The sequence below is a fragment of the Artemia sp. Qi Xiang Cuo genome, chromosome 20 (assembly GCF_049724085.1).
Source record: "Artemia sp. Qi Xiang Cuo chromosome 20, ASM4972408v1, whole genome shotgun sequence".
NCBI classification, from domain to species: domain Eukaryota; kingdom Metazoa; phylum Arthropoda; class Branchiopoda; order Anostraca; family Artemiidae; genus Artemia; species Artemia sp. Qi Xiang Cuo.
Window position 1 is genome coordinate 6679772 of NC_142813.1, and position 22545 is coordinate 6702316.

Sequence of the window (22545 nt, forward strand, 5' to 3'; positions counted from 1 at the left end):
GGTGACTCAGTTTGTTGAATACTAGCATTTCTTGGGGTTGATTTTATGGGTCCTTTTCCTTGGTTTGCTTTTGCTTCTTTTGGGGCTTGCTGGTGCTTATAGCTTATAGTTTGATTTTGAAAGTGATTGTAGCATCTTCGAAGCTCACTCAACAAAGGAAGTGTTGATCTCTGCTCACCTGACCCCCACAGTTTAAGGATTTTACTCCCAGCTGGAACACTGGTGCTTGCAGCAGGTGACCACCCCTCTTCCGCTTGCTTATTCAGTGAATCAACACTAGGATGCAGATTCACTGACTTTTTGGCTGAATTTTCGGATTTGCTGAAAAGAAAATATATTGGCAACTTTGCAGCAGCAAATACGACAAAGAAAATTCGAAATCAGGAAACGTTGAAATCTCTAGGGAATTAAACTTATATATCACCAATTAAAAACACATTAAACGCAATAAAACTCGAATTTAAGTAAGTATAATATAACACTTTAGGGTCTATTATCAAGGAAAATAACACAGTAGGTTGGAAAAATGTCTTTGACTCACAATTTGAGGCAATAATCCACAATTTAAATTTCACAATAGCACATGGTTTTTTTTTATCCATATATATTTTTTTTAACGTTTTTGAATTAATGCAGGTTTTGAATTTGGCTTACCATATATGAATAGTTAAAACGAAATTAATTTATTAATTTTGCCTTTTTAACCAATAATAACCTAAGTTTGATTTTTGTTCCAGTTATTTAAGAATGACTCCTGAATCACAAAGGCTGTTTAATTAAAATAATAACCTCTTTTAAAACTTAAAAAAAGAAACTTTAGCATAGGAGCAAGCTATTGAGGAGAGGTAACCCATCTTATATACGTAATTTTTTCAGTTCCTATTAAGTTGTAATGTTGCTTCTTACTTTCAGTTGAAAAAAACTTGTTTTTTATTTAATTGCTGATCGTTTTTTAAATAATGTCAGGAAATCCAGCTTGCCCTCCATGGAAAATCGCCTTTCCCCATGAGAAATTTCTCCATTGGAAGATTCTCCTGCATAACTTAAATTAGCAATATTTGTGGAACTAATTTTGCAAGGCATAGTAAAAAAAACGGCCAAAACTATTTTTATGAAAATGGAAGTCACAAGTTGAGCAATTCTCAAATCCCTGAAACGAATGAAAGAAATGATCTTTAAAAGATATATGCAATAATTTATATTGGTTTTAAGTTTTAGTGTTATTGCTAACTTTCAGTTGGAAATAAATTTGTTTTTCATTATCTAAAAACAACCTTTTATTATCCACATATATATTTGGTTTATTATCACATAAAAATCATTGTTATGTAGCTTTTTAAGGTAAAATTAAATGCTAAGATTGACTAGAAAATAACACAAACAAATTATTGTTTATCAGCCATTATTTATATATATATATATAACTAATATATATAACTTATATATATATATATATATATATATATATATATATATATAACTAATTATATAAAACTAAAAAATAATATATATACTATATATATATATATATATATATATATATATATATATATATATATATATATATATATATATATGCACCATTCATATATATATATATATATATATATATATATATATATATATATATATATATATATATATATATATATATATATATATATATATATATATATATATATATATTGCACCATTCATACTGAAATGAATAATTACTTATGAAATGAAATTATTTGTTACTCTGTAAATGTTAGTTTTTTTTTAATAGTTATATATGAGTGACAGTGATGTCAAATTAAAAAAACCTGTCATAATATACCTATCTTAAACATAATACTTTAATACAGCATACACAAACAACATAAACATAATACAACATAATACTTTAATGTCGTTATAGGGCGTTTTTGATTACTGACTGTTTATATGAGGAAATGGTACCATTTACTGTCTATTAGTCCAGGGGCGGATCCAAGATTATTTATTATTTTTTTTTTTGGGGGGGGGCGCAAAATAGGCTGATGTGATAAACTTGCATTAGGACCAAGTTTAATTAACGCAAACTTACGTTATTTAAGTAAATTACACTACTTCAGACTACGTTAGGGGCGCGCGCGCCCCTTTTGCCCTCCTCTGGATCTGCCACTGTTTTATTCTTGTATGTGTCAAGAACATGCACATAAACATGTTTTTGAGCTTTTTTGTAACCCCCTCCCCCAAAAAAAATTCTGGATACACCTTTGACCTCAAATAATAATTTGTTTTTATTTGTAGGTTCTATAAATGGCTGGACAAACAATTAGCGATCGAATCCTCGCTGCTCGCCATTCTCTTGCAGGACAAGGTGTAGCCAAATCAGTATGTAAAGCAACAACAGAAGAAATTCTTGCACCGAAAAAGAAACATTTAGAATGTGAGTATGCTTTGTTGGTTCTAATGCTTTTGATAGAAAAATAAAAGGATGGAGAATAAATTAATAATGACCCGGATATGGGCGTGTGCACTTAATTACTGTGCTTTATTTGAAAAATCTCAATTTGAGAAACTGGGTCAAAGTCATCAGGCAGATTTGGAATCAATAGAATAAAAAATAGAATCAATAGAATAAAACACATCACATTGAGCTGATTTAGCCTTCTTGGTCCTAACTCTGACTAGGTTAGGGTAGCTCTGGATCAGAATCTTTTTGAATTTTGCGAGATAACATAAGGAAGAGCATGATTGCTAAGATGGGATATAGTAAATATGGGGAAAGATGTGAACTCATGTTTATTCTGAAAAAAGATTAGGAATGCCATCTAGCATTACCCAATAATATCTTAAAAACTCAGTTTAAAGAACTAATTATGCTCATTCTAGTTATAAGATTTTTTTTTGTTTTACTCTGCATTGATCCAAAGATAAAAGACTCAATTTTGACAAAATATATATACTTGTGTACACAAGGGTGGATCGAGGATTTTTTTTTGGGGGAGGGGGGCAAAATAGGTTGATCCGATAAACTTGGGTTAGGAGCAAGTTTAATTAACGCAAACTTGCGTTAATTAAATAAATTACACTACTTTAGATTAGGTTAGGGGGGATCCTCTGGATCCGCCACTGTGTGTAAATTTTTTTAGCCTATATGTAGCAGAATAATGAAGGCTCATCTATTTCTAATAAAAAAAAAGAATTGAATAGATAAGAATATGCTTGGTTTGCAAAATTTAGATTGAGTGTTGGCTCTTTAATTAAAATATCATTCTTAATTAGTTAAGAGCAAGGGCATATTCAGGATTTTGTTGAAGGGGGGATTTTTTGGGGATACAAAAGATGCATAGAAACTTGTTTATATGCATTTTTGTTACATTTTTACGTAATGCGGGATAACAGGAGGCAAAATCTACATTAATTACGATGAAACATGATATTATGTTAGACAATAAGGTTCCAGCCAAAGTTTGAATTAAAAAAAAGGTTTGAACTTGTAAGTCTAAGAGTTTATCTACCAAGGATCTGGAACATAATTCGCTATGGGGCGGGGGGGGGGGGGGCAACTGCCCCTCCTAGATCTTAGCTTGCCAGCCCCCGACCGCAGTTTGTCCCCCCGCTAAAATTTAGTTTCATACAAAATCTTATCAAAACTAAGATAAACCTGCATAATTCAAGCATCAACAGAAACAGACCAATTTTTTTAGTAAATATTTGCTTTTATACGACTATAAAGTACCTTCATAGTACTAAATAGTACCTTTATGGTACCAAATGGCTTATTTCTTAGTTTTTACTGCCATTTTCACTGGATTTTGGATAATTGCCAAAATCGCCAAGGATTACGAGAGGATTGTGTTGCACTGGGACGTAGCTGTTTCTGGGAACGTAGTTGTCACGCCTTTCTCTTTCTTTCTCTTGAAGCTTAATAGAAATGCCATGTACAGTTGAATGTTCAAGGCGTTCCATGAATTGCGTTATGTATCTATAGTCAAATTTTTATTTGGCTTACCAATAATTACATTTATGTTTTAATGCTGAACTAAATTATTGAAACAGAATATCATAACAGGATTACAGGATGTAATAAATTTAAAGCTACGAATTGTTAAATACATCAAATGAATTGTTTTACTTTTGCAGCTGTCTATTTGCAATGAAGGAGATACGAGAAACGAGAAAATTTACTTGTTTTAGATACGAGCAGAACCGTTTTTGCCAACATACCATCCAACATGTATATAATTAAAATTGTGGCGAGACGAGGATATATAGTTATAGTTTAAACTTGTTCACTTGAATTTCACTTGTTCGCCGCCTCTGATTCCAAGCAGATTCAGTCCCAGATTTTACGAGATATCCACAAGTCCAGTGGACATTGTCCGTCATGCATCAACCCAAAATCAATCCAATTTTGCTTCCCTTAATTCTATGACTATCTACCTTAGTTCTGCCCTAGGAATGACGGATGATAGATAGACTTATCTATCAACAAATGAAATGACATCATTTTTATACAATCCTAATAAGGGCTTATCCCAGATTTGCCTCTTAATTACTCGGACTATCTGTCTTGGCTTTTTCTACAATTAGCCATGGCTTGATGCATGCCCGCAACTACTTGATTTTAACTAAAAAAAATTTGAATTTGAAAATCTAGGAAACGATCTACAAAGGATTACGACAAGGTAGTGCCATTTGCGCTTTACAAGTTGCCACTGCCATTTGCCCTTGCGGTCCTTATTTCCTTTGTTTATAAAAAACGGAACTGAATATGCCTGTATACTTTATCTGTTTTCAAAATAAATCAAGAATATAGCGCTTGCCTGAAGTAAACCAGACTTGGGACATTCGTGTATTTACCCTGACGAGATTCTTACCCAAGGTCTAAAAAAGATGCCATCAATTAAAAGGTCAAGATATGACGAGGGAAAGGCTATCAAAACATTAATCGCAATTCCCGTAGTCCAGGATAGTTTTTTGGGTATTGTTGCCTGCAGTCAAAACATTTAATTTCATTATGTTTCATCTTCAGCTCTTTATTATTGCCAAGCTTGGGCAGCTCCTCTTATAGTATCACAATCTCCAATTCTGTTTCATCAAATAGATCTGTGATCTATGGTTATATTTCAATCGTCAGAATATCTTCAAATCTGATTTTGAGTTAATCATGCAGCACAATTAAAAGTGTGTCTGAATAATCTCCTAAAAGCATTCTACCCTTGATAAGTTTAAAAACCGAAAAAATCTGCGGTAATATTTTGCTTCATAAAGTTCATTTCTTCAGGAAATTCAAAAATTGCATCTTTTGAAAGGGATAGAAAGGGATAGGGATATCTAATATCATTTTATAATTTAGCAGCCAGAACTATGTGAGAAATCACTCCTAAACATTTCATTTATAAAATGTTGTTCTTACTTTTTGTGGGTAATTAAATATGGTACTGCTACTGTTGTTTTTGGCTTTGTTTTTGGTTCCTATAAATATGTTACGAGATGAAAGATTTTTTTTCTGTTCAGTTTTTCATTTTCTTGCCTGTTTTGCTTTGAACAGCAAATAAAAGAAAAGTCAAAATTAAGCAATGAACGTTTTGATGAAAATACTATTCTAAGGAATCCAGATTGATCGTCTAAAACACAGTGATGTTAATTTCTAAAGGTTTCAACAATTTTGGCTTTTGGGTATTATAATGATAAAAGAAAAACTGTTTCACTCTTAGTTGTGATAATTTCTGTTCAATTTAAGTTTTTGCTCGCTTTAATTAAAATTGACTTTCTTTTACTTAAAACTCTTGCTTGGCAACATCGGAAGCTCCAGACATCAGCGCCATTAATCCCCCAAGGGGGCCTGTTTTGGGCGAGCGTCGGAGGTTCGTCGATGCTGAATGTTTCTGGAAGTGGGTCGACCGCGAATGAGGTACACCCTTCTGGTGCGCTGTCCTCCTGTTTGTGCTTCCAACCATTAGCAAAAGAAACTTAGAACCATAGTGTCTAGACGTTCTGAGTCGATGTCTCCGGAAGTGAGTCGACAGCAAATGAGGTCCACCCATCTGTGCATCGTCCTCCTTTGAGTGCTTCCAACTATTTGCAAAGGGGGCTTGAAACCAGGTTGGTTCAGTGTCAGGACGTCCAGAGCCAATGTCTTCGGAAGTGGGTTGACCGCGAATGAGGTCTACCCATCTGGTGTGTCGTCCTCGTCTGGGTGCTTTCAACCATTTGCAAAAGAAGCTTGAAACTAGGTTGGTTCAGTGTCAGGACATCCAGAACCGATGTCTTCGGAAGTGGGTCGACCGCGAATTAGATCCACCCATCTGGTGCATGGTCTTCCTCTAGGGTGCTCCGAACCATCTGCCAAAGATTATTATATATTATAGACCCACACGGCGAATTAGGTCCACCCTTCTGGTGCGTGGTCCTCCTCTGGGGTGCTCAAATCATCTACCAAAGAAGCTAAGAAATAGGCTTGTTCAGTGTCATAAAATCCAGAGTAGATTTTTTTAGAAGTGAGTTGAGTGCGAATGAGGTCAACCCATCTGGTAGGTGGTTTTCCTCTGGGGTGCTTCCAACCATTTGCAAAAGAAGCTTAGAACCAGGTTAGTTCAGCGTTAGGACATTCCAAAAGACTACTTTGGTGCCACCTTTGTCAAGTTCAGAGGAAATTGTCCTTGGGGCAGCCTTGGGTTTACGAGAAAATTTGAGGTGGCACTTCTGAGGCTGTATGTCTGGTTCCATTCGTGGCAATAAGACTTTGGAAGAAGGGCTGCCAATTCTACCGTCTTTAGATGCATTTGGTTCTCCGGTGCTAGTAGGATATCCAGAGGGACATGGAGTTCGTTTATCATGCGCCAACTTGCATGAGAACTAACTCTGACGAGCACCACTCCCTCTATTTCCCATATGGGGCAAAAATGAACACGGTAGGAGGGGCCGGTTGCCCTGGTCTAACTTTCAACCCTTTAAAAGGGTGTCAGAACTTTCAATTTGTGATTCAATGACCCCCTTCCCTCCCCCAAGTATGTACGAACACGCCTTCCTTACGGAGTGGCTGAAAAAATAATACGTGTGAGGCACATGGCTCTTAACTAAGGCAGCGTTAGTGCGTATCCTCTGACTGAATTAAGGACTTTGACTATCATGGGAGATACTTCTGCTTAATGGTCCTAAAAATTTACCGCTATTCCCGTCATCAATAAAAATGCAATATTTTTATATATCTACGGAAATCTAATCAGTTAAAACACAACCAGCCTGTCGAAAAATTCCAGTCAGTCTGCCAATTTTACACACCTCTTTGCAATTACTATGGCCTATGTATCAAGTAACAAATGTGTAATTAAAACAGTCATGACGCCAAAAAATCCCGCCTTTGTTTTTTGTTTTTTTTTACTTCGGTGAAAGTTTTTGGATTCAAAATAAATAGCAATGATGAAATGGAAGTCCGTTTTTTTTTACCAGGCATGTAATTTTTTTTTTTTTTTGGTAGGGGAATTCGAAAAAAGTACCATAGGTAGGTGTATTGTGTGGCAAGGGAAAAAAATGGTGGCCGGCGTTTACCCTCCCCCCCCCGCGGAAAATACCCACGCGGAAAAGCCTTATTTTCCATGGGTGGTATTTTCCGCGGGGAGTATTTTCCGCCGGGGGGGGGGCGCCTAGAACCGAACAAAATATAAAAAAATGGAAAAAATATGACGAATTTAGGGAGGGGGTGGCTCAGGCCAAGGCCCTTCTTTCCCCATGTGCATGTCCTGGCTCATTGTTATCACAACTTACATAGTTATGCCTTTAATGACTCAAGGAGGCGAGTGGTAAATTTTTAGATCCAACAAAAGTATATAAAAACTTTAAGATTTAGAATGGGAAATCGCCCTTTAAGAACGAATCCCAATCCCCCTCATGTGAGATCACTTTTCAATGGGTTATTGTTGGGGGAAATTTACCTCTTCATCCTACCCCTCTTTAGAAGACATTCTGGGGGGGGGGGGAAAACGCCGGCCACCAGAAGACATAACCAAACATAATGCTGGACCTAAGAATTGTCTTTGGTAGGTTTGAAGGTTAATATTTAATATTCTTTTTTTGAATATAAACTTTTCAGATTTAAATTTGAAATTTATAATTTATTTATTTATTCCACGCAAGTCTGTTCGAGAAATTTACCCAACTTTAAAAATTTTGCTGGCTACAGGCCTTCGTGAATTCTACGTATTGTGGTTTATTTTTGGACGTTTTTTTTTTGCGATTTATTGTCCATTAGGTCTACGGTTCATTCTCATGATACAAGGAGTAGTGCGGACTTATATGTACCTAGAGGTATTTCTTCTCGTTCATGTTTTTCTGTTTTTTTATAGAAGTGCGCAGAAATGGAATAGTTTAAATAGTGTTATTAAGATTATTGGAGACCCCAATATATTTAGAAAAACCATTAACGAACTGCTTTTTGTTGAATATGAGTCTTGATTGATTGATTTATTGTGGGGGTTTTGTTGATATGATGTTCCCGGAGGAAGTATAATATATGATATTATTTTGTATTTATTGTTTAGTGTGGTGGTATTAGTGGTGTCGGTGGCCAAGTGTTCTTTTTATTTTGTTTTCTACCTCCCCCGCGGACAAGCTTTGCTTTTTAGGGGAAGTAGTAATAATTATTTGTTTATATGTTTTTTTCAATAAATCCTTCTCTCTCTATTGATTGTAATTATTTTCTTGTTTACCAAGAGTGTTTATATACCCAATCTATAAAAAATTGTTTTGTAATTTAACTGATATTGATGCGTCAACAACGAGGGTACAAATACTTTTAGAGAAGCAAATTTTGGTTTTGTCTTCCAAGATACATGAATAATTGCAACTGATAAATAACTATTTAAATTCAACCAAACTAGGTAAAAAAAATCGAAAAAAGGCCAACTTTCTCAAGTTATTTCACTAGTTGCATCATAGAACTTGCGTAGAATTTGTTTTGCGGGAGTTGAGAGCTGCAAAATCACAAAATAGGCAAATTGTATGGAATATACATTGTTGTGAGTCTGAGGCGGAAAGATGCCAAGTGAGGTAAGGCGGAAAACATGCGGTCTTGTTGCAAGTTCAAATTAAGTAATATGCATTGGAAAATCGTAGCAGTCTCAAAATTCTGTGGGGGGATGCTCAATTGGAGAGCTCGATTTTTTTTTTTTGGGGGGGGGGGGGTAATAAAAAACGGGTCTGAACCCCCTCTACTCTGCGTACGCGGATTTATTATGGTGTTAAAATGTTTTTCTTATACTTTTTTCTGTAATTTTTCTTTATGTAGATTTTATCTTTTCTGAACTTATGTTGCTATTTCCATTGAGGAACTTGGATAGAATTGGTTTTGCGGGAGGGGGTTGATAGCTTAGAAAAACAGAATAGGTGAATTGTATAGAATATGCATAGTTCAATCTTAAAAAAACTCAAGATTTGGGGGGGGGGCACAATCCGAGGGGATCTGAATCCCCTATCCCCTGTGCACGTGGCTGTATTATAGCATTCAAATGTTTTTCTCGTACTTCTTTCTATCTTTTCTCTTCTTGTAGATCTGCTGCACTGCACAAACGAGCCCAATGTATCTATTCCGCAGTTAGCAAATCTTCTCATTGAACGATCGCAAAGTAGCGGTTGGGTAGTTGTATTCAAATCATTAATAACTACACACCATTTAATGTGCTATGGAAACGAGGTAAGCTCCAACCACCTAGTTCTTTTCAAATATTGTCAGCCTAGATTTTTGTAATTAGGACATTTACCATAAAAAGTTACCTGACTTAAAAAAAAAACAGAAAAACACCAATATACCTCCAAGCCCAAAACTTTAATTTTGAACGACTCGTGTTCAGTCTTTTGTAGCAGTGAATGCATAAATTCCCTTTAATCCATTGCATTCCTATAAAACCTTAAATATCAGACTCGTAAACAGCTCACTCTTTTGAAAATCGCTCTCTTTCATTTTGGAAGAGTTCCAATAACAAATACAACTAGTTGCGTGTGTTATAATTGAAGTAAAACTAACCCAATAAAACTAAATTTAATAAAGTAAACTAAATAAAAGCTACATAATTTTACGAATCGTAATCGTAAAATAATATCGTAAAATAATCGTAAAATAATCGTAAAATAATTCATAATTCGTAATAATTCGTAACATTTCGTAATAATTTCATAATGAATACATAAAAACCCCATTAATACAAAATAAGACAAAATTGTACCGTAAGTTAGATTACTTGCTATACCCTCCTGTTTGTCTCTCCTATGTCCTTTCACAGTAGTGTAGTCTTTTAGCCAGTTCTTTCTTCTCAACTTTTCTTCTATTCTTCTTCTCCTTCTTCTTCAACTGTTTCTTCTCAACATGGAACTATTCTTTTTATGCGGTATTCTTACTTTAAGGATATTAATTAAAGAAACGAAATGAATGGCAAAATGAATTATTAGTAGCATTCATTGACTTTTTAAAGGCTTTCGATTCTGGTACATTGGGAATTGTTATGGAGAATATTACGTTACTATTGGCTTCTGAACAAGATAAATTATTATAATTGCTCCTTTATATAACGAATGTTGTATGAACCGACGATGGCAACCTGACTGAATGGATCCAGATCCACTCTGGTGTAGGACAAGGCTGTATCCTCTCTTCTGTACTCTTAAACGATCCTCATTAACTACACTCTCTGGAAAATTCACTTTGTTGGAGGGATACAGTTGAATGAGAGCCTTAGTATCTTCGATGGTGATTTTGCTGATGACACTGCCCTCCTTTATCATCTACTACTTTATCATTACTCCTTTATGCTTAATATGATGACCAGCTGGGTGCTGTATGACCCGACGACGGGGACCTGACTGAATGGTTCATTATCCTTGTTGACTACATATTCCGGACATCTTACTTGTTGGAAGGTTACAGTTGAATGAGAGTCGCACTATCTTTGATGGTGATTTTGCTGATGACATTGCGCTCCCTTCTCATCTAAGGGAAGACTTACAGCAGAACATCACAGAGCTCGCAAACACAGCCGGACCAGTTGGATCAGTCATGCGCAACAATGTTAATTCAATGCCGGGCCGGCTACTGATGATCTGATGGGATGATGAAAGTTGCAGAATTTAAGTATCTTGGAAGCCTCATAAATTCTGATGAAAACCTGGAGCGCGAGATAATTATACGCATTGCGTGTGCGGGCAATGCCTTTACCAAACTAGGTAAAGTCGGCAAATACTCTGCATACTCTCTAAAGCTCAGACACCGACTCCTAAATAGCAATGTTCTCTCTGTACTAATGTATGGAAGCGAGACATGGGCATTGACAAAACAGATTGAAAAATGAATATAAAGTTTTGAAAATAATTGCCTCCAGGGCATTCTGGGTATCTACTTGTCTGATAGGATTACGAACACCTTCATACGCGAAAAAACAGCAACCACTGATAGTCGAGAGAATTTGAAGTAGTCGGTGGCGGTATGCGGACCATATGGTCTGTGTGGGCGATCGTATGCTCCGTCATGATGTTTGGTGAGGCTACAATGGCAGGCACATCTGCGCTTCACCTGTGACCACAAGCTCATCAGAAGTTGTCGTGGAGAGGCACCGTTGTCGCCTTATGTGCCAACCGGCGTGGGAGGAACTAAGTCTAAGTAGTTATTTTTACTTTTCTTTAATTCTGATTCTTTTACTAATTAATTTACTTCTTTTTATTCATTAAATTTTTTTCTAATTTCTTTTTAGCGGTTTACTCAATACCTGGCGTCAAGTAATTGCAGTTTTCAGTTAAGCAGTTTCACGGACAAATCAGGAGGTCCTCAAGGTAGTTAAAGCTAATTATTTATCAACTACCAAGTTTTAGTCCCGTTCGTTAAAATATTTTTATGTTATTATATAGTTTATTTTAATCATTCATTTATAAATTCACTGTTTATGGTTCGTTTACACATTGCGGAAATTCATGCCGATTTAGCAATCCGTGCGGAAATTCCATCCGTTTTTGTGCTAGAAAAATCTCTAGCTTTCCGCAACGTTTTGGTCAGATCAGGACGGAATCTTGGCAAGATTTTTAAATGAATAAAATCATGAGTATGGATCATCAAAAACTACAGGATCTTATAACTTCAGTTCAAGGCTACACCCAGCTTCTATGATCCTACGCACCCAGGCTATAAGAAAACTAAAAAAACGGTGTCATTTGGCTCTCTATTGTTCAACAGCTTTCAGAAGAGGGTAAGAACATAGGTCATGCTGTTGCAATAATTTGAAATCTTTGCCTTAAAACGCAGCGTTATTTTAGCCATAGTTCGAACAGAAACGGACGGATTTCCGCATGGATTTCCGCAATGTGTAAACGAACCATTAGTTATCTACGTTCTCGTAGCTATGTAGCTATGAGTATTTAGTAGCTATGAATTTCACTACATTCTATTAGCTATAAAAAACAAATTAAAATAAAGAAGTGAAGCGTGGGTTTCGAGAGGATAAGTCTGCAACTACTCCTGAGGCCTAGCAGCCATGAACACTCCGCAAACACTTGATGCTTCAAAAAGAAAATAGCCTATATTTTTATGACCGCATACCCCCGAAGTTTGGCTGTTTTACAATTATTTTTGTTTAGTTATAACTATTGGAGAAATTAGTTTTTTTTTATAATTGAAAACACTAGGACTGTGTTTTTTTTTCCGAGAAAGTGCCTTCTTAAATTTAGGCCTAATACTACTTTTTAAGCAAAATTGGAACATGTAAGGGTAATTTTGATAAAGCTATTATATCTTCCCCATCAAAGTCCCCATTAACGTCTTATATATTTGGAAGATGGGCCAAGAGGGTCATGTCTAGTTATTTTAATAATTTCGGAGACCACACTGCTTTTCCATGACGATAAGTAAAAGTTCAAATAGGGATAACATCCTTTTCATAGACAGTGTTTCACAAACAGTGTTACAATTTCACAAAATAATACTAAATATCTTGGTCACATATGCAGTGACCGTCATCAGTAGTAAAACTCCTGATGTTTGATGTTTATTGTCCTAATGATTCAATCAACCAAAACCGCGGGGCTCAACAGTCTAAGAGGCGGTTTTAGGGGGCAGACAGACGCACTTCCGGGCACAGAAATTTTAGGGGGGGGCGTGCAAAATTTCAAATAAATAATATAGCGGTTATTATCATTTTGTAATTCTTGAAATTTTATTTTCTATTAAAATAAAGTAGAGGGCACAGTTGACAATTTTTTTTTTAAATAAATATTGTCTTTTAATTTGACCTGAAAATTTTTGGGAGACTAAAGGGGGGGGGGGCGCTAATCTATATTTTGCCCTGGGCTCAAGAAAGGCCAGAAACACCACTGAATAGCAATGAATACTCAATGCTTGAATAAAAAAAACTACCTATATTTTTAGGACCATATGCCCCGAACCTCGGCAATTTCAGAATGTTTTTCCTCGACTAGACAAATGTAAGGGGGTAGGGAGGACAAAACTGGAAGGCTGTATTTCTAGGAAATTTCACCATTTCAAACTTATTTATTAATATAATTTTTCTGTTAGGATATATATTATCCATCAGCAACTGATTCTTGAACACTTTTAGTTTTAATATTTTTAGGAGAAGATTAATTTCTTTTGTATTTGTCTTTTTTCTGAGTTTCAGCAAACAACATGAACAACATATAACATAAATAACAGATAACAGAAATGCAATATAACAGAAATAGCAAATAATACTACTACTAACAACTCCCCCCAGCACCAAGCCGCCTGAGTTCAACACAGCTACGCACGCTATTCTTCCATACCAATCTATTCGAAGCCTCCCTCTTTACACCCTTCCAGGAAGTTCCCATTTCCTTTAAATCTTTCTTCATGACATTCTCCCACCCAACCGCGGACGAACTGCCTTCCATTTAGCCCTAGACGGTTGGCCGAAATGGAAAATCTTCGGCAATCTGTCAAAATACAAAATTTAATTTTTTTGAGCTGTGTAAGTTTCCACTTAACCAATTCTAACAATCATATTAAATTTTCACTGTCCTTTGTACTTGGTTTCTATTCCTTCATAATGCATCACAAATAAGAACTTAGAAACAACACAATCTTTATTGACCGTTCTAATATTGCTTTTTATATTGTAAGATTAATATTTAATAGAAATGAATTTTTGACAAAAAATTAATATTTCTTTTAATATTTTTTCCATCCAAAATGTCTATAACTTAGCTCAGCATTAGAGCTTTGGCTCACGCTTCTACTATTGTCAATTCGTGATAGTACTAAGCAGGGTTGCCACCCGGTGAAAAAATAAATTACTAGATTTAGGAAAAAATTACTAGTTTTAGGATTAAAATCACTAGCAGTTAAAAATCAATAGAAGCAGTGATAAACCACTAGGGGGGGGGGGCAACTCTGTACTAAGCCGCCTAGCATAGTCCTGTTTGGCAGCATTGTATTTCTATCTGGCATCCTGCTTAACGTTTCTATGAAGTCTAGTGAATCTACAATGATTTTAGTTCACTATTATTTTTTAGTTCACTATTTTAGTTCACTATTAATCGAATGTTAGGACAAACAAACTCGCATATAGATCATGGCTAAACAATCAACGAAATTATTTAATGATAAATTTTTAACCATTTAGCTAATTTTTAAAAATTAAAAACTAAATCTAATTAAAATTAATTAACGCTTCTACTACCTTCAGTAATCCAAAATGATTTTACTTCACGGAATTTGGAATCCAGAATCACTTAATCACTTAAAGGAAGTTCAACCGGAACTGAAGAAAGACACGAAACAAGGCATTTCATTCAAATCAGAAAAAAAAATAATTTTTCTTTCAAATTTTGATACAAATTTTAATATGAAATACCAATTCACTTTAACAGATTACCTAAGACTAAAGTTTAGGTTAATTTTAATATTTTGATTTTTTTCAAAAACTCTACGTCCAAATGCAATAAAAAGTAAAAAAGAAAAAATAATTTTCTTCTATTTACCTTCAGTATATTACCTTTCTACTATTAACTTCAGTAAATCCACAAGAATTTTACTTTCTAATTGGAAATTTCGAAGAAAAAAAACACAGACAGGTTGTAGCTAAACAATGGACCCCGTTATTTGGTGGTATTTTACTGGTAATTATTTAGATTATTTAGTTGTAACGGGCTTCAAATTTGAAACTAAAACTATATAAAACTAAAGCCAACTGTTTGTAAATAGCCTACAAATTAGCTTGCTGACTAAGTTCTGAGAAGCTCATAATTTGGTGCTATTCGTGTAATTACAATCCAAAACTATAAAAGGAATTTTCGATAACATCAAAATAGTTCACTTTTTATGTTGATTCTGAAAACTCGAAATTTATCAAGTTTGAAGCTACATATGTAAGTTCAATATGGCTCGAAGTTTTTGCTAAAAAAAAACTTTTTTCAAAATTTCAATGACAAATTCAGAGGTAAAAACGTGCCTAGCAATAGGCACGTAATAGGCCAAAGTAAGTAGTGACGAATCCAAAATTTGATACTAACACTAGTGCTACAAAGTACTCATAGTAATCCAGGCCATATCCAGGATTTTTGTCCAGGGGGCGAAGTTTACCAAAGAAACGTATCAATAATTTGTTTATATGCATTTTTGTTACGCCTTTACAAGCCGGACTAACATTTCAGGGGTTGGGGTGTCCAAACCCTCGCCCACTGGATACGGCTTTGGTAGTAATGAAAAGTAAGTCAATATTGAACAGTGTCAATAGTATATAGAGAGAAATATGCTTTTATGCCGATTCCAAAACGAAAAATTTTTTGAATTTGAAAGTCCCCTGTAAAGCTTTAGACAGGACTAAATACGATTAGTCAAACCATTCATAGTAATCAACGGTAATTAAAGAGTGCCCCAAAGGGCATTTAAAATGGATAAATATCAGTAATTTCCTTTTAAAATTGTGACAAAATCGGCAAGGCTGCACAAGCATCTTAGTAAGTTACTATAAGTAGCTGACTTTACTGACTCAACCCGGAACCTACTCACCACTGTAAATAATGGTGCTCACGACTTGTTAAAATGGATAAATACCAGTAAATCTGTTTTAGAATTGTGGCAAAATAGGCAAGACTGCACAAACATCTTGGTAAGTTACTATAAGTAGCTGACTTTACTGACTCAACCTGGAACCTACTCACCACGGTAAATAATGGTGCTCACGACTTTTTAAAATGGATAAATATCAGTAAATCTGTTTTAGAATTGTGGCAAAATCGGCAAGACTGCACAAACATCTTGGTAAGTTACTATAAGTAGCTGACTTTACTGACTCAAACTGGAACCTACTCACCACGGTAAATAATGGTGCTCACGACTTGTTAAAATGGTTAAATACCAGTAAATCTGTTTTAGAATTGTGGCAAAATCGGAAAGACTGCACAAACATCCTGGTAAGTTACTATAAGTAGCTGACTTTACTGACTCAACCTGGAACCTACTCACCACGGTAAATAATGGTGCTCACGACTTTTTAAAATGTATAAATATCAGTAAATCTGTTTTAGAATTGTGGCAAAATCGGCAAGACTGCACAAACATCTTGGTAAGTTACTATAAGTAGCTGACTTTACTGACTCAAACTGGAACCTACTCACCACGGTAAATAATGGTGCTCACGACTTTTTAAAATGGATAAATATCAGTAAATCTGTTTTAGAATTGTGGCAAAATCGGCAAGACTGCTCAAGCATCTTGGTAAGTTACTATAAGTAGCTGACTTTACTGACTCAAACTGGAACCTACTCACCACGGTAAATAATGGTGCTCACGACTTGTTAAAATGGATAAATAGCAGTAAATCTGTTTTAAAATTGTGGCAAAATCGGCAAGACTGCACAAGCAACTTGGTAAACTGCTATAAAGGAGCCGATTATTACTTCTAAATTTGGTTTGATAGTTCTTGTTATGCCGATTGCACTTTACCATCTTATTACATAATTATCAATTTCCATGTTAATCTACATTTGAATGTCTTCTTTTCCGGTACTAATTCCTTTTCTTTCTTTCATCAAGCCACAACAGGACAAGGTAAATATTCTGATTTTCTGCTAATTTTCCACGCATATTTTCCTTCTTATTCTTTTTCCTACCTACGTATTTTCGTACTTTCCTGCATCTTTTTCTTATTACGCGCATCCATTTTCATTCATCGTTTGAGTTATTTTGGTTGCATGAAAATTTGCTTGTATTTTATGCTTTTTCTATACCTTCCCATGGGATTATTTTTCTCTTTGCTTTTCTCTTTTTGATTTTTTCTTTGATTTTCTTTTTGAAATTTTTTTTCTGTTTCTTTTGGAGAAAGCCAAATTTTGAGGTTCACCCACTAGAGGAAATGAGTTTTAGACATAGTCAAAATAATTCCTCCATAGCATGAAATCTCATAAGTGAGGCGTCCGACTATTGGCTGTTTATTAAAAATAATTTTAATAATATTCATATCTTGTGCACATAGGGTCAATCGTCAGTCAATTCCCCCCTTCTTTCCTAAGAGATCCCCTAAAATGCCTCAGTTGCCAGACTTCATTAAAAGAACCTAGGAAAAAATTGACAAAAATAGATTTTGAAGTGTCACTCCCTTCCCTTTTAAAGAAGACAGAATCAATTGACTTATCTAAATACTGAAGCCTTTCGACAGACCTATATACGGTGGAATCTTACTAACCTGATCCCTTGCGGAATATCAATATTTTTTATAAATTTTCATATATTTTTCTGTACGTTCCCATACGATTCCTTTGATCTGTGTGATTTTTACGAACGTCAGTCCCATATCCTTCAACCCCTCCCCCCACCGAAGTAGATTCTCATGTGTGTGCCTATTGCCAGCCCTGCCTTGTTTTTTTTTCTTTTTTTTTAACATTAAAATTTGGATCCTATTTGTGCTAAATAAGCTAATGGACATTTTTCACGAAACACGGAGCATAATTGAATCTCCAACTCCGATATTCAATTGTATAAATATATATTTAAATTTACACATTTTTATTTAAGATAATATTAAAAATTTCTTTAAAAAGCTTTTCAAACAATATAAGCAACCAGCACTCCAAGCCGGTAATGCTGAAAAAAAAACAAACTCATACATGATTCTTTATAGTTAGGGACGATTCCAAGGGATATATTTACAGATGTTTAAGTGCTCTCCATCCTACTCCCAAATCAGGCATTTTGCTTGATTTTATTTTACCTTTTTTTTGCACTAAATTTTTTTTACCACCTTTTTTTTACAGTTTCTTGCCCCTCTGTGTTTCATCTAGAAGGTAAAAATATCGCGAAAAACTTATATAAGTTGCAAATTGGAAACAATTTCTCTGCACAGTGGGTCTACAAATTCAAAAGTTTTAATAGCGTGATGCAGTCTCCGACTTTTGACTGCTTCCCAGGGGATTTTTTTTTCCCAGTTCGGCACTTCATATACCTAGAAGGATTATCTCCCTCCTCCAAGTTTGATATTGACAGCCATTACTAGTAGTGTATTCCACAAAATATCCTGCCTAATGGTTGTACATTCGGCAGGACGGCAGTGGCTAGAGAGTGACTGAAATTAGCAGTATGTAGTCCTTATCTATGCCTGTTATTCTATGGAGCACTAAGAGAAGCTTATCACCTATTACCCCCCCCCCCCAATTGTGCTTTATTTCATACAAAGAATTATTTCGCTATCTGTGCAAGGGAAGAAATATACTTTTCTGTTGGGGATCATTTTGATGGACTTTGTCTTAAGGAGCACAGGAAAGGCAATGGTAGGTCATGGAATCAAATGGGGAGGAACAACTCTCTTAGACTTAGTTATGCTGATGATAAGCATCCTAGATGAAATTGTGAGCAAAATGAATAAACTTTGAGAGGGTTTGCGAGTTCAGGGTGCTAGAATATGTTTGGAAATTAATGTTAAAAAGACTTAGTAACTAAGGCTAGGAATACGTGAAGATGAAAAGGTGACGTTGGGTAACCAACAGATTGGTCAGATTGGCAGCTTCATTTACCTTGGTAGTATCACAGGCAGTAAAGAACGATGTGGGCACAATGTATTATTTATTTATTTTTTTGGCTTTTTTTCTTTTAGACTAGGGCACTTCGTATCGATGGAGTTGTTGTATAAACTTCGAAAAGGGCTCATTCAATTAGAAATTGAAAGGGCTATTGCCCTTTTTAATAGTCGTAAGTGATAGGAGGGCAACTAACAACCCTTCCACTCCCAATATTTCCCAAAACACATTCAATCAAAGTTTTGAGAAAGCCATTTTGTTCAACATAGTTTAAAGATCCGGAAATTATGTCTTTGAGGATGACAATCCCCCCACAGCCCTCAAGGCAAGGGTTGTAAGTTATGCCTTGAGGGTAGATAAGGTCTTTTATAGAAATTATTGTCGTAGAAATTTCGATAAGGGCTCATTCGATTGGAAATTGAAAGGTCTAGTGCCCTTTTAGATAGTCAAAAGTGATTGGAGGGCACCTAAACCCTCCTTTCACACCCACCATTTCCCCAAACACATCCAATCAGAATTTTGAGATAGACGTTCTGTTCAACGTAGTTGAAAGGTCCGGAAATTATGTCTTTGAGGATGACATTCCCCCTACAGACATCAGGGCAAGGGTTGTAAGTTATGCCCTAGGGGCATACAAGTTTTTTTTTTTTATAGAAAGCGTTGTTGTAGAAACTTCAAAAAGGACTCATTATTAGTAAAGACGGCGGGAACAGTGAAGATGTTAAAAGTAGAATAGCCAAGGCTCAGCATGTTTTTTCAGAGTTGAAAAAAGTTTGGAAGAATAGGAATATAAGTCTGAAAACGAAGACTAGAATATTCGAAGCTATAGTGATGACAGTGGTCAAATATGGCTCTGAAGCATGTGCGCTCCGAAAAGCCGATGAAGATTTGCTAGATGTTTTTTTCAGAGAAATTGCCTACGGATTGTTCTGGGTATCTGTCTGACTGACCGTATTTTAAACTGTAGGCTGTACAATAAATGTGGTTTAATCCTGCTTTCTAGGGCTATAATGAAAGAAAGGTTGAGATGGCTTGGGCATGTTCTGCGGATGAATAATGACAGATTGTCAAAGATTGTCCTTTTCGGCCAACCGTCTAGAGCCAAACGGAAAGCATCGCGTCCTCATCCGGAGTGGGAGGATGCCAAAAAGAAAGTTTTAAAGGAAATGGGAACTTCCTGGGAGGGTGTAAAGAGGGATGCTTTGGATAGATTGGGATGGAGGAGTGTGTGTAGCTGTGTTGGCCTCAAGCGGTTTCGTAATGCGGTGAGTTGTTAGTAGTAGTAGTAGTAGTATTAGGCTTCGTTTTGCTTTCCCATTTCTATTAATCTGTTGTTTTTACTTTTAATTTTTGATGCAATTTTGATTGGTTTCAGGTTATGATATGTCTCCATTTGTGCGTCGATACTCTACTTATTTGAATGAAAAGGCATTCTCATATCGTGGAGTTGCATTTGATTTTTGCAAGGTTAAACGTGGGTTAGTATTTATTTTGTTTATATTACTTTGTATTACTTAGCACTCTTTTTTTTACATAATTTTAAAAATATTTTACTTATAAACAAATATGGATCGAGATTTAAGTGATTTGTGTCCAGTTCAGTATGATGTAAGTTCAATACGTTCCTTTTCTTGTGATTACTGACTAAAATCAAGTTGTTTCTAGTTGAACCAAATTCAACTGACAATATTGTTTCTTGTTTTGGTATGCTTTAAGTGATAGAAGGAAGTGGGTCTTTATTGTGGGACGATATTGTTTCTTGTTTCGGTATACTTTAAGAGGGATGGAGGGACGTGGGTCTTTATTGTAGGACAGTATTGTTTCTTGTTTCGGTATGCTTTAAGAGGGATGGAGGGAATTTTATTTTTTCCTATTTCGGAATGCTCTAAGAGTGATGGAGGGAAGTGGGTCTTTATTGTGGGACAATATTGTTTCTTGTTTCGGTATGCTTTAAGAGGGGCGGAGGGAAGTGGGTCTTTATTGTGGGACAATATTGTTTCTTGTTTCGGTATGCTTTAAGAGGGATGGAGGGAAGGGGGTCTTTATTGTGGGACAATATTGTTTCTTGTTTCGGCATGCTTTAAGAGGGATGGAGGGAAGTGGGTCTTTATTGTGGGACAATATTTTTTCTTATTTCGTTATGCTTTAAGAGTCTTTATTGTGTTGGGTCTTCACAATAAAGACCCTGTATTGGGTCTTTATTGTGGGACAATATTGTTTCTTGTTTCGGCATGCTTTAAGAGGGATGGAGGGAAGTGGGTCTTTATTGTGGGACAATATTTTTTCTTATTTCGTTATGCTTTAAGAGTCTTTATTGTGTTGGGTCTTCACAATAAAGACCCTGTATTGGGTCTTTATTGTGGGACAATATTGTTTCTTGTTTCGGTATGCTTTAAGAGTGATGGAGGGAAGTGGGTCTTTATGGAGCATACATCCTTATTTTGAGAATCTCACGGATTCAGCTAATGAGTTTTCATTTCTAGAAAGATCCTTTGATAACAATTAGGGTTATTGCGTTGTAGAAACCCCCAGTTGATTTGAACTTGAACTACCACAATCTATGTCGAATGACCATCCTTTTAACTCAATTGAAGGAGTCTTAATCCTTAATTGAAGGAGTTGATTCAGCAGATGCTGACCTTCAGTCTGAATATGAAGACGGTTTGGGTGCATCCAAAACACCTAATTAAGGCTGAAAGAACTGAAAAGTGCTCGATTTTTCAAACTACTGAAGTAACGCCAAACAATAGTTATTGCTGTAAAGCAAAATAAAGAGAGACTTTTATTAAGCTTCCCTATCATTGCCCTCTTTTATAGGTAAATATAGGCCTAACCCGTTGGGGAGATTTGGGGCAGAGGATTTTCCCCTATTAAATTTTTCTTTTAGTTCAACACTTCCCCCCTCGAGCTGTTCTCTAAGAGTCTCACCTTAATACCCTTAGCATCAGTAGTTACAGCAATAGTAGTAGCAGTGTTAGTAGAATTCCCTCATAGGTCATAGTATTCTTGGATCCTTCATAGCAATTTCTTCTGATGAGCCCTAATGAAAAGTACTACTTGGAAATATTTCGCTAGATTTAAGGTGCTTTTGCTTGTAAATTTACAACGACTTACATTTATTGATGACAACTTTGCATGGATTTGGACATTTCGATTTGGTTGATGGTTCGGTTATACTGTTCGGTCCTAGGTAATTGGATAGATGAGTAAGGTTAAAACCTTGTTCAAGTGCACATTTATCTCAATTGCTGGATTAGGATGACAGTCCTTTTCTTCTTCTTCTCTCTCTCTCTCCTCTTTTTTTCTTTCCAAGTTATTACCTCTAAAACATTATACAACATTAACTAGACACCGGCGGCGCGCCTATGAGGGAAGACCGGCGGCGGGGCCAAAAACAGCGCGCCGCACCTCTGGTAAGATATCGGCGGCGCGCCGCCGGTGCGATCAATGTTGACCGCAAACATTAATGTTTTCATCAGTCTTTCGTAAATCACAGCTTAAATTTACAACAGATTCGAGCCTATTCAGGAGTTCAAAACTTCACAA

At 35.7% G+C, this 22545-nt stretch overlaps 1 protein-coding gene across 1 annotated transcript in view; it reads left to right on the forward strand.

Annotated features, from left to right (window-relative positions):
• lap (phosphatidylinositol-binding clathrin assembly protein lap) overlaps positions 1 to 22545 on the forward strand; it is a 144196-nt gene that overhangs the window by 13379 nt on the left and 108272 nt on the right. The window contains exons 2-6 of the mRNA XM_089105819.1: positions 2275 to 2413; positions 9522 to 9664; positions 11712 to 11790; positions 17024 to 17038; positions 20375 to 20477. Of these exons, the coding sequence (XP_088961945.1) occupies positions 2284 to 2413; positions 9522 to 9664; positions 11712 to 11790; positions 17024 to 17038; positions 20375 to 20477 (470 nt within the window). The 5' untranslated portion in view covers positions 2275 to 2283. The remainder of the gene's footprint in view (positions 1 to 2274; positions 2414 to 9521; positions 9665 to 11711; positions 11791 to 17023; positions 17039 to 20374; positions 20478 to 22545) is intronic.